The sequence below is a fragment of the Frankliniella occidentalis genome, unplaced genomic scaffold, assembly GCF_000697945.3.
Source record: "Frankliniella occidentalis isolate FOCC.00 unplaced genomic scaffold, Focc_3.1 Scaffold949, whole genome shotgun sequence".
NCBI classification, from domain to species: Eukaryota; Metazoa; Arthropoda; class Insecta; order Thysanoptera; family Thripidae; genus Frankliniella; species Frankliniella occidentalis.
This window is the reverse complement of record NW_026268055.1, coordinates 28,772-43,451: the sequence shown is the minus strand read 5'-3', so window position 1 is coordinate 43,451 and position 14,680 is coordinate 28,772. Positions and strand designations below refer to the sequence as shown.

General features: G+C 39.5%; 4 protein-coding genes across 6 annotated transcripts in view; 2 read left to right on the top strand and 2 right to left on the bottom strand.

The window, feature by feature from the left end:
• The first annotated feature begins 688 nt into the window (after window positions 1-688).
• On the top strand, window positions 689-7,446 carry LOC113201933 (zinc finger protein 37). Its single transcript, XM_026415940.2, has 10 exons — window positions 689-1,013; window positions 1,190-1,342; window positions 1,555-2,034; window positions 4,697-4,849; window positions 4,932-5,072; window positions 5,160-5,285; window positions 5,437-5,789; window positions 5,866-6,087; window positions 6,163-6,378; window positions 6,460-7,446. Exons 2-10 carry the CDS (start codon window positions 1,202-1,204, stop codon window positions 7,217-7,219), a joined length of 2,592 nt encoding a protein of 863 aa, XP_026271725.1. The 5' UTR covers window positions 689-1,013; window positions 1,190-1,201; the 3' UTR covers window positions 7,220-7,446.
• LOC113201935 (uncharacterized protein DDB_G0284459) lies at window positions 2,098-5,537 on the bottom strand. Of its 2 annotated transcripts, none has more exons than XM_052275815.1 (4): window positions 5,417-5,537; window positions 3,717-3,878; window positions 2,480-3,588; window positions 2,098-2,406 (listed from the first exon to the last, which is right to left on the bottom strand). In XM_052275815.1, the coding sequence occupies exons 2-4, from the start codon at window positions 3,746-3,748 to the stop codon at window positions 2,183-2,185; spliced, it is 1,365 nt and encodes a 454-aa protein (XP_052131775.1). In that variant the 5' UTR covers window positions 3,749-3,878; window positions 5,417-5,537; the 3' UTR covers window positions 2,098-2,182. The 2 variants fall into 2 exon arrangements, with proteins under 2 accessions (XP_052131775.1, XP_026271726.1); XM_026415941.2 differs by lacking the exon at window positions 5,417-5,537 and adding an exon at window positions 4,073-4,268.
• Window positions 7,441-11,867, bottom strand: LOC113201932 (isoleucine--tRNA ligase, mitochondrial). The gene is made up of 16 exons (XM_026415939.2): window positions 11,595-11,867; window positions 11,356-11,478; window positions 11,107-11,263; window positions 10,883-11,034; window positions 10,692-10,741; window positions 10,310-10,614; window positions 10,060-10,229; window positions 9,736-9,972; window positions 9,495-9,658; window positions 9,121-9,417; window positions 8,899-9,042; window positions 8,588-8,810; window positions 8,356-8,462; window positions 8,106-8,251; window positions 7,834-8,027; window positions 7,441-7,751 (listed from the first exon to the last, which is right to left on the bottom strand). Exons 1-16 carry the CDS (start codon window positions 11,832-11,834, stop codon window positions 7,494-7,496), a joined length of 2,967 nt encoding a protein of 988 aa, XP_026271724.1. The 5' UTR covers window positions 11,835-11,867; the 3' UTR covers window positions 7,441-7,493.
• A 237-nt stretch (window positions 11,868-12,104) lies between these two features.
• LOC113201936 (disintegrin and metalloproteinase domain-containing protein 10) overlaps window positions 12,105-14,680 on the top strand; it is a 14,083-nt gene continuing 11,507 nt past the window's right edge. For both annotated transcript variants that reach the window (XM_052275809.1, XM_052275814.1), the window contains exon 1: window positions 12,105-12,312. In XM_052275809.1, the coding sequence (XP_052131769.1) occupies window positions 12,252-12,312 (61 nt within the window). In that variant the 5' untranslated portion in view covers window positions 12,105-12,251. The remainder of the gene's footprint in view (window positions 12,313-14,680) is intronic.

Below are 14,680 nucleotides of genomic sequence, written 5' to 3'. Positions count from 1 at the left end.
CCCCCCTCCCGGGCCCCGAATGGACCACAGAGGCTACCTGCCGTTCTGGCCTCCACTCACCTCACTACGGACTGCTGGCTGATGGCTGCGCAGCATCCAAGGCGCCCACAATCCAACGGGCAGAGCCGGCTCAACAGTTTTGAACCGCCTTGCAGGAATTCCAGGTCAATCACTGCACAACACCCTCCAAATCCACTTGGGGTCTACACCAACTTGGAGTGACAGGAACAACAAATGCACTCGTATTTTTGCACGCAAACCACACACTGCTCCTCAGGACGTGAAATCCACAACTAAAACACTCACTTCACACGCGCACACACACACACACGCACATCCACCCGCGGCCGTCAAACCGGGGAGGCACAAAAGGCACAAGTTTTGGAGCCACAGGTGCGAAGCCGCGGCGGCGACCGGCGAGGCGCCTTCGTCGAGAAGGGCTGGTTCACGACTGGACTGGCTCGAGCGAGCCGAGCCGAGCCGAGAGTCGACGACTTTCAAGTCAGGCGGGCAAACAACCGGTCCGCGCCGAGCCGAGCCGCGACGACCGACGAGTTGCGTCCAAAGACGGCCGAGCGGGGCGGGCCAAAGAGGAGGTGAAGCAGGGGGGATGACGGGGGGCGCGGGGGGCGTTGTTGGGCCCCAGGTGGAGTGGAGCTCGCCTACCTGGCGCGCCATCATTGTCTCCGGGAGCCACGAGCCACTGTTACACCTGTGCCAACTAAACTTCCTACAACGAATTTAATGCGAAAAACAGAAATTTTTGAGCACCAAAATTGAAGTGTACACGTACAGTACCACATAGTACACACATAGTACATGTACTTACACCTAGCCAAATTTTTCACAAAAAAGAAGCAGGGGCCGCGGACATACCCCACACTCTGCTCACTAGTGACCATAGTGACCTGGCGTATCGTCGTCCATGGCCCTTGGTCCACACTCACTACCATTGCAACTACAATACAAATAGCGATACAGTTGGATACAGCAGCGGCATCCGCGATAATGTGGTAATTTCGAAATAATACTGTAAATTGAACTGTCTCGTTCAATCATTCCTACTCGTGATTGGAAGAAGATGGCTATTTTAGTTGCCTTTAAGGAAACCAATTGAACATAACCTATCATTAACAACTAGGTATTGTCAACAGAAATTATGTAGTTTGACTGTTCATTGATTTTTCAGATTGGTTCGCTCATGACCTCCAAACGCCGGCGAATCGGCAGACTCGAAAAAAGGCACAAAAGAAAACCACAGTGTGCTGCTCGCGCAGTGTCAAGAAGCGACATGGACGATGAATCAACATCCACCACATCCTCTTCAATTTTCAGTTACCAGGTATATAATAGTATATAGTTTGAATGAACTCTATACTGAAGCGTTTGTCCTCGAAGATGCTCTCTCTCTCTCTCTCTCTCTCTCTCTTAGTAGGCGATAGAAATGGTAGATGTCTTCATCTTCTCAAGTCAGAACGTTAAGATCTTCATTCTTACTATCTGTTCTGTGTGAATATAAACAACAAAAGTACATTCAGTTTCTTTATCATACAGTCTATAAAACTACCAACGTTAGTACCAGCAACTTCAAGCTTTGACTCTTCAAACAATAGAGAAAACGTGATGTTGGTACCAATAGAGGAAGTTATAATTAAACAAGAAGATTGTCAAGAATTCAAGTATGAAGTTGAGGAAGAGTCAATGGAAGTGCCCGAGGTCGAAAGTAATCTTTCATTGGAAATACCACAACAATACGAAAACCCAGTAAAACCTTTACCACCACTCAGAGCCAAACGAGTCGTACCGCCACTCACCTCCAACCGAGTCTTACCACCAAAACGTCATAAAGCCATTCAAGTTGGCCAACCATTTTTTGAATCTCTAAATTTGAAGAAAAGCCACGACATCTTACAGTTTTGCCAAGCTAGCCTTATTAATACTGATGAAGATGAAATGCCAGTGGATCAAAATGATGAGTGTACCAATACCAATGCACAAAGTAGTAGGCCAAGGAGGAGTCAACGGCAGACACAGGTGAGTCTCCTCTTTTGCTTTATTTTGTGTTTGAGTATGAAATGCACAAATAACAGGCTCAACTTTTAAAATAAAGTACTTTTATTCATAAGACAGTTCTCTGCCAGTTTACAAGTTTACAAAATGTCAAAGTAGTTACTTAGCATCTTCAGTCCCTGTATTGCTTACTCTTACTTTTATGAAGGCTTTTCCTGGGAGGAGAAAAGGATGGTGATCTGTTTTTTCGATGCTGTGAAGGTGATTGATGCCTTGAATCATGCTGTCTTTTGGCTCTGCCATCTTTTTCATAATAATCCTTGCTATAGTTCCTTTCCTTCCTTGAGTAATCATCTTTGACATCATTTTCCCTAGGGATCACTTCTGCTTTAAAATCTGTAAATACAAGTATTATGAAAGTGATTTTGAAAGGAGATTGGTATTAATTTTTCTGCAGTATTTTACTTACCTTTTTTATTAGTTGTTTTGCTTGATGAAGCCGGAGGTGCCAAGTCCATCTCATCATATTCATTAGGGGAAATGTAATTCTCTCTCCTGCTCTTGGATGGTGAGGATTGAGATTTTGATAGACGGGAGTTGCTTTTGTCATACTTGTCTTTCTGATTAGATGACCTTTCTGTGTTTTCTTGTTTTTTCTTTGAATTTTCAGCTTCCTTGTTTTCTTTACCTCTCCTTTCATACTTGTCTTCTCTATCTTTCCTGCCATCCCGCTCTTCTCTATCTTTCCTGCCATCCCGCTCTTCTCTATCTTTCCTGCCATCCCGCTCTTCTCTATCTTTCCTGCCATCTCGCTCTTCTCTATCTTTCCTGCCATCTCGCTCTTCTCTATCTCTTCTGCCATCCCGTTCTCCTCTATCTTTCCTGGCGTCCTGTTCTCCTCTATCTTTCCTAACATTCCACTCTTCCGTATCTTTCTTACTGTCCCGGTTTGTTCTTCCCTTTCTATCGTCTTGGGCATCCCTGTCCTTCCTGCTATCCCTCCTACCATACTGTTCTTCCCTTCCTTTCCTACCTTCCTTATCTGCCTTCTCTCTTCTCCCATCCCTCTCAACCATTCCTTCTTCAATATCATACGCATCAATTTGCCTTCTGCTATTGTTTTTATCACCAACTCTTCTGTTTTCTCTGTCATCTGGGTCTCCCCTAGTACTAACTGTTCTCTTTTCGTCTTTGTCCTTTATTCCTTTTCTATCCTCGCCTTTATCCATTTCTCCATCACTCCTCTTGCTTTTTGCTTGTTTATCAAACTTCTTTCCTTTGAATTCATTATTTGTACTGTAATGTAACTCTTGTGATTTTTCATTCATAATTTTTCCATTTGCTGTCTCTGAACTTTTCTTCTGATTGATTCTCTTTTTGGAGGTGCTAGTTTTCTCGTCTTCTGAGTCAGAACTACTTTCACTACTGCTACTAGAACTGCTACTGCTGCTGCTGCTAGAACTACTTGACGAACTACTTGAACTGCTACTACTTGAGTCGCTTGAGTCAGAATCATTGTCTAGATTATCAGGCCCTTCATTCTTCTTATTTTTGGTACTGGTGACCGGTGTTATTCCCCTGTAACAAATTAGCTTAAATGAAGGACTGTAAATTTGGAATATCTGTGGAAAGTATCTCAAACTGATAATAGCATACAGACTGGTAACGGTTTAGTTTACAACATAGACAATAGAAATGATACTCACAATGCACGCATCTTTGCCTGTTCCTCTCTCATCTTGAGTCTCTTGTTAAGCTGAACTGTGCGTGAGGACCGGTGCACATATTTTCTTTTATTGTTGCATTCGTAAGTCCAATGGCCATATTCCAAACATTTCTGACATCTTACTCCTTGAGGATAAGGGTTGCTGAAAGTTACACCAAATAGCAAATTAGAAGACATGAAAATTGAGACATTCAGAAAATACTACGAGAATTTGAAGAAAGAAAGTATTCTAACGAGTTGCTTGTTTTAAAGATCTTCTCTAAAATACATTGCTTCGGCTATAAAATAAGTAAACGCAACAAAATTCAAACTAGGAACAGATTTGTTTTGACTTACTCTTTCTGACCAATTAAGCCCGACACAGCACCTTTTGCCATAGAAAGCATGCTTGTGAAAAGTCGGATAACGTTCAAAGTAGAGGGGAAAAGCGAAAAAAAAAAGGCCCAAATGAGATGAGATGATGGCAACGTACAATTAACCTCTAAAAGTTACGAACTAAAATCCGAGCGTATGTAAGCCAAACATCAGCGCCTTCTAAGCACGGGGGGATGGGGGGGGGGGGGGTCGTTGCCGTTGCCAACTGTTCCAAAATGCATCAACATCGTGAGGATCAAAGTCAATCTGTAAATAGTTAATTAACCCGAGCATAAATTTCACTGAAAATTATACACTTAACTGGATTTAAATTCAAATTGTATTTTCAGTTCAATCTAATTCTAAATTATGAAATGAGTTTACTAATTGTGGTATGTGTTATGGTACACCTGTACTCACTTATTGTGGGAAATTTGAGCAGTTAATGTTAATGTTAATCGAAGTCTACTATCAAAACTCTCCCTCTAAGTCTAAGTTTACTCAAGAGCCTCAGGAGGTTTAGTGTTTTATTGTTTATAAATATAACGAATAATTTATAGATGACTAGATAAGTCAGAAATAAATTACTACTTTCTTATTTTGCAGAAAATTGCAATGGTTGCAATGAAAGAGGTTGCTGTAGAATATGTTTGCCGTCTTTGTGAAGAAAAGTCTTACAGCAAGCTTGTGAAAATATTTGGCACCCAGGGAAAGCAATTAAAATTAGCAGATAAAATTCATTTTCATTTACCAGTAAAGGTACGATCAATTTTCAAAATTTCTTTGCAATATTTTAGTGATTCTTTACCATCTTAAGAGTATTATTTTTTTGTAAATCTAGGTAAGAGCAAATGATAAACTTCCCCTTGGACTTTGTCTCTCCTGTGTGCAAGCCTTAAAAGTCTGTGATGAAATATATCAGAAAAGCCTGACTGCAGATAGTCATCTGCGTAAGATTTTTCTTGAAGAAGACCCAAATAAGGTAATACTTGTTTTATTAACCATATTAAATCTTAAAATTGTATCCCTTAATTTGTCTTTTTAATTCTGATTGACTCTTTTCATGTAGCCCCCTGTTTTGTCTGATCAAAAGAAAGTTTCAAAGGTTGCACCAATAATTAAACCTAAGAATACAAAAGAGCTCTCAACCATTGGATCGGAAGAAAACAAGGAGGCTTCAACTACTGATAAAATGGTAATGTACAATCAATTTGAAATATTTAATACTCATTTTGCACTGTACTATTACTATTGTGCTTTATTTAAATTACAAATTAATGACTGTTTCACTAATAATCTTGCATTTCATGCATGGTTACCTCTTACCTTATCTTCCTTTTCCTCAGAATACTGATGCCAGCCGGAAAGAAGCAGATGAACAATTGGATAGGGATAATTGTCCAGTTGATAGTCAAAACTCAGATTCTTCTGCTTCTACTGATGAGGAAGATGAAGGGGATGAGGTTGATGAGGATGATGATGATGAAGAAGCAGACAAGAATGATGATGGTGGTGGTGATGATGATGATGACGATGAGAGTGAAGATGACAGTGAGGATGAGAGTGAGAGTGATATTGAGGATGATGTTGACAACAGTAATCAAGACAATAATGAGAATAAAGAAAAAAGAGTTTTTAATATGTTATGCTACATTTGTCAAGATATACTTCATGGCAAAGAAGCTCTTCTTGCACATAGGTAAATATGATAGTTAGACACAAACTCAAATGGTTCATACAATAACGTTTTTACTCACTTTTTTATTCATATGTAGAAACACTCATTCTGGAGAGGAGAAGGGTCTGAAATGCCTGGTCTGTGAAGAGCATATGCCTGATGATGACAGCTATTTGCGTCACCACAACTTGCATGGAGGGTATCCTTGTATGAGATGTGGGAAGATAATGAAAAGCAAACATAGTTTACGACAGCATGTTGAAAGACACATCAGCCCTACTGTTTATTGTGAAGTTTGTGGGAAGTCTGTTGCTTCAGTGTAAGAAATATTTCCTTGATTAAGAATTAATTTTTGGGGGTTTGTATTGTTACTGTACTATTACTTTCTTTGCAGGTACAAACTCAAGTATCACATGATCACACATACTGATGAAAGACCTTATGCTTGCACAAAATGTGATTTGAAGTTCAAGACACAAGGAACTCTTCGTCAACACTCAGCAATACATAGTGATAAGCCATCTCATATCTGTGATATTTGTGGACAAGCTTATCATCGTCAAAGTCATCTAAGGCAGCACTTAGACATGCACAAAAGGGGACAAATTATGTAAGTGTTTTTTTTATTAGTCCTTTTTAATGTTGGTGAAGAGTGAATATTTCTGTTACTCACAAGTTTTATTCTTTCCAGGCCAAATTACTTTAAAATAACATGTAATTTGTGTGATCTAAAGTTCAAATTTGAACACCATTTATTTAGACACAAGATAGCTGCTCATAGTTTACAGCCAACTGAGGAAGACAAGCAGAAATATTCTTATTTGTTCAGAGGGCCTCCTGATGATAGCAACAGTACATTGTGCCATGAATGTGGGGAAGACCTTGTGACAAAAGAAGCATTAAAATCACATAGAAAATCGGTTCATGGACTGTCATATCCATGTGGGTATTGTGAACGAGTATTAAAGAGCAGGCGTGCGTTTGAGTATCATGTCAGAGGACACACAGGAGAGCGGCCATTTGTTTGTCAAGAATGTGGTGAAGGTTTCAGGTCAGAAACAGAGTTGGGTTATCATGAAAATAAGCACAAAGGTGTGAGACCTCACAAATGCCAGTTCTGTGACAAAAGTTTTCAAAGAGTCACTACGCTATACCAACACAGATTGATTCATACAGCAGAAAAGAAACATGCGTGTACATATTGCCCTTACAAGACACATCGCCCTGCAGCTCTCAAGGTTCACCTTAGAGTGCATACTGGGGAAAAACCATTTAAATGCAAAGAATGTGGAAAAGCTTACAAGTATTCCACAGACTTTTCAGCTCACATGGCTATGCATACTGGTGAAGCTCGTCCTCGCAGGGCTAGGCCAAAGCAGAAAAATAATGTAGAATTGGAACTTGCTACAGTATCCGAACCATTAGATATGCCCTCTTTAATGTCTCTTTAATGCACTCTAGAATAAAACTGCATGCACTCTATTTTTTTAATTCTTAAGAATTGTACCTATTCATATACCTGCAATTATTTTATCTCATGCCTTTTCTCTCGAATTAAGTAAGCTTCTGGGTTTGTGTTTATTTAATTCATGATCTCAATCTCATTCAGTTGCTCTGTAGGTGACAATTTGACAAGTATTTTTCTTAAGTATGAGTAAATATACTCAAAACATTGTTAGATTGTTGTACTATGTTTATTAATTCAATATCCTTTCTTCTGAAATCTCAGTGAAATGAGTGTTTAAGAGCATTCAAAGATGAATCCAATACTTCCATACACCTTGTACAAATATCCGAATGCTCCAAAGCACTGTACCGGCGGCATCGCGCACACACAGACGAGGGAAGAGGTTGTAACTCAACGTCAAATCTTCTTTCCAAAGACTTTGATTCATTTTCATTTACTGATTTTAACATAACTGAACCAACTTGTAGTATTTCTGTAAGTTGCGCTAAAGTACCTGGATCATCCACCACTAGAGGCTATAACATAAAATAATATTAAAATTAATATGAGAAGTTAAAAATAACAGGAAAGAGACACTGAATAGAAACCAACTCGTACCTTAAGCAGATCTATATCAATTGGAGAACCTCGTACAATAGCAGTGAAACCCCATGTGCTCTTTCCCTCAGAAAGCTTGTTAATAATGTTTTTTATTTCAAGAGCAGATTTGATGCTCCCATCAGAAAATGTGCTGTGCCATGTCTTGAAATATTGTAAGGAATTCTTGGACCGATATTCAAAAAAGCGTTTATCTGTAACAGTAGAATTGTCATTGTCCAAACAGTCTTTACTTTTGGTTAAAAGACACAAGAAATGTTTATTTGTCTTACCTGAATGTAGAGGATGGTACAGATATGCTTCTTCCACTAATAATGGAGCTATAGGAGCAATCACCTCCAATAAAGTTTCCAGCACATAATATATAACAGTCTGACATGCCCGTCGTCTTTCTGATTCTTTTTCATCACAGTATAGCCTGAAAATAATGTGGAAATGATTTAAATCTACTGGATAGCATATATTCAGATGTAGAAAAAAAAGTCAAACAAGTCACAGACAAAAATTATGAAGAAAACATACCTATCTTTGGTAAGAGTGAAGTACAAACTGGAAATATCATTGACAACAAAATTATTGATAGCTATGCATACATGATTGTAATGATGATTCAAATAGTGTTTCTTAACCTGTAGAAAATACAGAAAACAGAAATTTTATTTTAAAATAAGATGAAAATTATATACCGTGTGAGAGTGATGATACAAAAATTCAAGAGGAACTAGCACAACCAATAGAATACATATCAACTCACCACTCTTCTGAAATCAGTTAGAGCATGAAGCATGTATATATCCAACATGAACATTTTCTGGTCTGTTGTACTTTCTAGAAGTCGAGGAGGAAAATCATGGAGAGCTCCTAAGGCATATTTTATAGTGCCCCGTATCTTTTTAAGAGAATCTGATGATGACTTGATCAAACTAATACCTATTGGAATATTTGCATGCTGAATACTGTGAGCCGCTACCCACCACCTAAAACAAGTGGAAGACACTAAACATATGCAGGGAACAAATTTAGATTGCAAAATGCTAAGAACTGAATAATGATTTATAAACTTGCCTTAATGTATCAACACCAAAGGCTGGGTCCTTTTGAAGGTTTTTTCCTCCATTTGTTATTATGTGAGGATCTATGACATTCCCTAAAGACTTTGACATTTTTTGTCCATTTTCATCGACAACAAATCCATGTGTAAATATTTTCCTGAGTCAGACCATCAGAAACTTCAGATGAATTGGAGAGTATCAGCAAATAAATAAACCACAGTTATGTTTCTCTTACTGAAATGGGGCTTTTCCACACAGAGCCACAGAAGTTAGCAAAGATGACTGGAACCACCCTGTCAATTGGTCACTGCCTTCAAGGCACACATTTGCTGTACGACCTCCCAATACTGCAGACCATGACAGCCCACTATCAAACCAAATATCTAAGATATCATGACAACGGTCAACTTCAGATTGATCAATATTCATTTCAGTGGCTAGATGAGAGGGTAAAATTTCTTCAATTGGCAGCATCCACCAAAAGTCAGTACCATGCTTATCAATAAGGTCACAGTAATGCCCAATCAATTTCCTGTGATACACAAATGCAGACAGGATTACTCTGGAAATCATGTTTGAGTCAACAATAAGGCATTATTAATAACCTACTCTGAAACAATGGGATCTTTGCAATCTCTTTTAAAAAGAATGGGAATTGGAACTCCCCATGCTCTCTGTCTTGAAATGCACCAAAATGGTCTTTCTTTAACTAGCTTTTTTATAGCATGACTATGGCTGTCATCAGGAGCATAAGCTATGGTATTCAGCATTTCCTATTCATAAGAAAATCAATTTTGAAAATATTATTTAGTGCAGTAATTTCAACTTATACAGAATATGAATATCTTACCATAGCAGTATCTTTCACTGCAGAACAATCAAAAAACCACTGTTCACTTGCTAGTAAGAAAACTGGCTTATTAGTTCTCCAGTCGTATGGGTAACTATGCACCAGTTTTGAAGTATGAATGATATCGGTCTTCAACATTTCCTGGACTGCCTCTGCTCCATCCCCCATAATATTTTTTCCAACAAGGTCAGCTCCAGCCATTTCATCGTAATTTCCTTCCTTATCAACTAGTGATACCTGGGATTTAAATCCAAAGGTAAAGACAACTCAATTTACACTTTTAAAAAAGAAGAAATCGTTTCAGAAGATTTTAACTTAACCAACCAGTTTTAGCTTATTTTCAACAGCAACAATATAATCTTCACGTCCATGAGATGGAGCACAATGGACAAGTCCCGTGCCTTTCTCATCCGTGACATGATCTGCATGAAAAAAACGATGGACTTCTTCCTTATACAGAGGATGAATGTACGTGACCCTCTTCAAACTTTTTCCTTGAATGAGAGAGACCTTATCAGACATATTTACTCACAAAGTAAGATTAACAAATGGAAAAATCAAAAGATTAACTTACCAAGAATATTTTGCATGATTGTCACCTGCTTTGAAAGATTTGCCTCCAAATCAGGAACTAGTTTTGTGGCCACAATATAATGTCCATCAAAAGTTTCAATTTTGACTATACTGTACTCAATGTCTGATTTGTATGTAACTGCTTCATTTGCTGGCAAGGTCCATGGTGTTGTAGTCCACACCAATGCGTATAGAGGACCTTCTAGTTCCACATTAAATGGTTTTGTTAATAATTTCACTCGTAAGGTGACGCATGTGCTTACATGGTTTTCCTTGTACTGAAGTTCTGCTTCAGCTAATGCAGTTCTGAAAGTTTTTTTGTACGTATTTAGAGACAAAACAGATAAAAAGTGGTCATATGGTTTTAACACAGCACAACATACCTTGAGGAGGGAGACCAATAAATGGGTTTCATGTCTCTGTATACAAAACCCTGAGATAAAACAAATTCTTTTAGTATCAACCAAATTGTATTGTATTGTAATAAGTGCTGTCCAGAGTTTGTTCCCATTATTGTTGAAGGCAGTTAATAATTATGTTTGGGACTATATACTAAAGGGGAAAACCAACATACCTTTTCAAAAAGGGAATAAAAACTTTGTAATTGGTTTTTAACATAGCTCTTATCATATGTGAAATAACAGTTATTTTCCCAGTCTCCTAAAATTCCCCAAGAGCGAAATACATTCCTCTGTGTTTCAATAGCATCAGTTGCAAATTTACGAGCTAGAATAAAAAAATAATGGTAACACAGTGAATATTATCAAGACCATTAATTTTAAGTGATGGGTAGTGTACCTTTAAGTCGAATTTCTAGAGGTGACAGTGTGTCCTCAGACTTGGATGCTGACAAAGCTTTTAGTTCAATAGGTAGCCCATGACAGTCCCAGCCTGGTACAAAATGTATACGCTGTCCTTTAAGTAATTCATTGCGCATAATAATGTCCTTTAAAATCTGTTATAAAATGTTCCACAGAATAAAAATATTTGAAAAAATTATTTTTGAGCAGTGCACAAACTATTTAGTTAAGGGAAGAGCACTCTTACCTTATTGACTGCATGGCCCACATGAGGAGCACCGTTGGCGTATGGAGGACCATCATGAAGAACGAATTCTTCTTCAGTCAAATTCTCTCTTTGCCAGTTGTAAAGACTTGAGAAACCACATTTCTAAAACACAGAAGTTGATTATACGTGTGTATGGATCGTAGTAAGAAATGTATAAGTTGGTGATGCAGCCTCATGACATGACATCGATGGAACACTATTGTTTTCGTATATCTTACTTTCAAAATATCGGAGTCGTGTTTCGCCCTATGCCGAGAGTCTAACCAAAGGGGGAATTCTGTTTTAGGAAGTAGTAATGAATCCTTGTATTTAGGACCACTTTTCTTCGCGCCCGTTTCATCTTTGCTACTCAAAACACGAAAGAATAGTGTCACATTGATCTTTTTCTTCTGATATAAAGCTGTCGGAGAGAAAACATTCCGAATATTCGTAACATTGCATGTCAAGAGAGCGGACATATTTTTCTTTGGACCGGCGCCTTGTAAACACTTCTTCTAACAAGCTTCTTTAGACAAGACAATGCAACCAGCATTGGAAAAGTTAAAATCTATTTTCTATTATTTTGGCTAATAAGGGTGCCATCTTAGTAAGATAGAACGAAAATGAGTTCACTCTGCGCAATTCTGTGTGAAACCTTCAAATTTCGCAAAGAAGAACTATCGGAGTAGAAGCAAAGTTTTTGACAAACAACTTCCCGTTTTGACAGATACCGGTCTGGCTTGGTAGTCCGTCTGTCGCTCATGCGCAGTGTGCAAGAGAGACAAAGGTTTCCATTATTCTGTGTGCATTATGTTAGATTGAACAGCTGTGGTGTTTATGAATTTCGCTCCGGAAATTAATGGAATACGTTTGCGGGGTGCCATTGATGTTGGAAAATGTTTAGTGAATGTGGATACATCATATATTTACTTCTACTAATTCCCTACATTGAAAGTGGTGAGTTGGTTTCGTTTCTAAGTCAGCTCTAAACATTTATTTTTAGGCCTATGTTTTGTGATGGAACTAACACTATCCAACCGTATTGTGGATAATGTTTACATCTCCTTCTTAAGACTTTTTATGAGATAAAAGTTATTCCGTTTTCTGTGTAAATACCACTTTACACTCCCTCTATCGTAGTCGTCTGCTTGCTGGGTTGTTTGGAGGGTTCTAAGGAGAGGAATGTTGCTCCAGAAATATAGGTATATACCCACTGTGTTTTCTTCGATTTGTTTGTATTTTAATCCTTTCATTTCCTGAATAAAATTTAACTTTCTCTTTGATGTTCTGTGATATCTAATATTTGTATACTCGCATATTCATTGAAGCTCTTTGTGGCTTTCAGTTATAATTTTTGATATAAATAACCTAACCTAGAATTTCATTCAGTTTTTGTAACTCCATGAATTTGCCCAAGGTTGTGTTTATTTGAGCATTTGAGCCTGTTATGATCAATAGAAATTTAAAGAATGTACCTTTGTACATAAACTGTTGTACATGTATTTCACATTAAGGTGTAAACTAGATTCCTCTCCCCTTATGTTTGTGTCCTCTAAAATGAATGGGGTAAAAGTTTGTTGATATTTCATATTCCGACTGCTCCCAGCTTCAATTTCATTTTGCCCTTTCTCATTGAGACATGCTCTTAATATTATAAAGCGTAGTCTCTTTTATTGTTAGTCTCTTTACCACTCTTGAAAGATAAATGCTCCTAAAGTCAAACGTCTTTGAAAATTATTCAGTACTTTCATTACTTTGATGCTAAGTACCATAGAGCATAAAGCAACCACCAGTGACAGTATTTTTGACAAATCTATTGCAAAGTTGTTTTGAAATGGTTGGATATTTTGTTTTTTATCCCTGTTATTTCCCATTTGACCTGTTATACATGCATTTCATGGTGTTTCATAGCAAGTTTCTTTTAACGCAACAGTAACTAAGAATTGCAATCTGTACACACAGTTTCTGTAGATTTTTCTTGATGGTCTTGGACAAAATACAAAATAGGGTACCCTATTTCGTCCAAGTGATGGTTTTTGGGTATTCTAGAAGGGCCTTTTAATTTTGTTTTTGCAGAGTTGCTAGGGTTGTTTTAGACTGATTTCCTCCCATCATTTCAACGTTCCCTTTTTGGAAAACTCCAATTTTTTGCGGGGGGGGGGGCGCTAGTTCTTATTATTGCAAACGGTCGCGTTTTGCGACCCGTTAAGTATGGAAGTTCGACGGTAGTTGGGCGCAGGAAGTCGGAAGCGCAAGGCCGATCTGACTACGTCCGGTGTGTCCTGCATGGAGCGGTCCGTGCCGGTCGAAAGGTCTGCGCCGCGCTCCGCTCCGCTCAGGTCACTGACACCTATGACACCGGCGCTCGTGCTGCAGGTGCGGCGGGCGCGCGGGGAGCCCGACGTTAGAGCTTTGACGAGAATTTGAGGAATGTGGTGTGGTGCACATGCCTCAGCCTCTCCGGGCGAGGGGGGGGGGGGGCACCAACTCCCCTCCCCTGCTGGTTGACGAGTTCGTCTAACCACGCTTGCGGCTGGCGCTTTGACTGGTCGAGGGATAATTGTCACTCTCATTATGGTACCCAGCGAGGATTTTTTGGTGTCGCCATATTTGAGTCTTGTCACTCTAAGGAAGTAGGATATCCCTGACTTCGCCCGATTGCAGTGAGGGCCGTAAGTTATGACTCAAACAGAGTGAGAAAAATAGTCTTGCCCTCAGCAGGGGAGCGGTATTTTTCGGGTCACTGATCTTGCCAGCCTAGCGAGATATCTGACGCCAGCATACCAGGTGGCTGATTCACGCCGCGCAATTTCGTAGTTATACTGTACCGCATGTACCGGGTGCGGCAGGGTTGCCGACTCGCACGGGGCCATAAGGACCCGTGGGCAGCGTGGAAGCGTGGATGGGCAAACCCACCCGCACCCCTGGATGCGGTACAGTATAACTACGAAAGTGCGCGGCGTGAATCAGCCACCTGGTATTTACAGTGAACGGAACGCACTTCGTCTGAAAGTGACAAGTTGGTCAGGGGGTGGTTTCCCGCAGTTTCATTCTGGCACTATTTTTCTGTTTGGACGAAGCCTCTTTGAACTTGACCTTGAATGAGGACCCGACTGGCACCGGACATTCACACGGCGACCAGTCCCCCCCCCCCCCCTTGTCCTTATCCGCTGAGTGAAAGTGTTGATGCTCATGCCCGGCTCGTGCTCGGCGGGGTGGGGCTGCTCTTATCGCAGCGTGCGCCCCGGATATCCAGCAACGTCGAAAACATTCAGATTACTATGAATAATTCTCTGCTCAAGGATGTGGAGCAGGACGGCCGGGG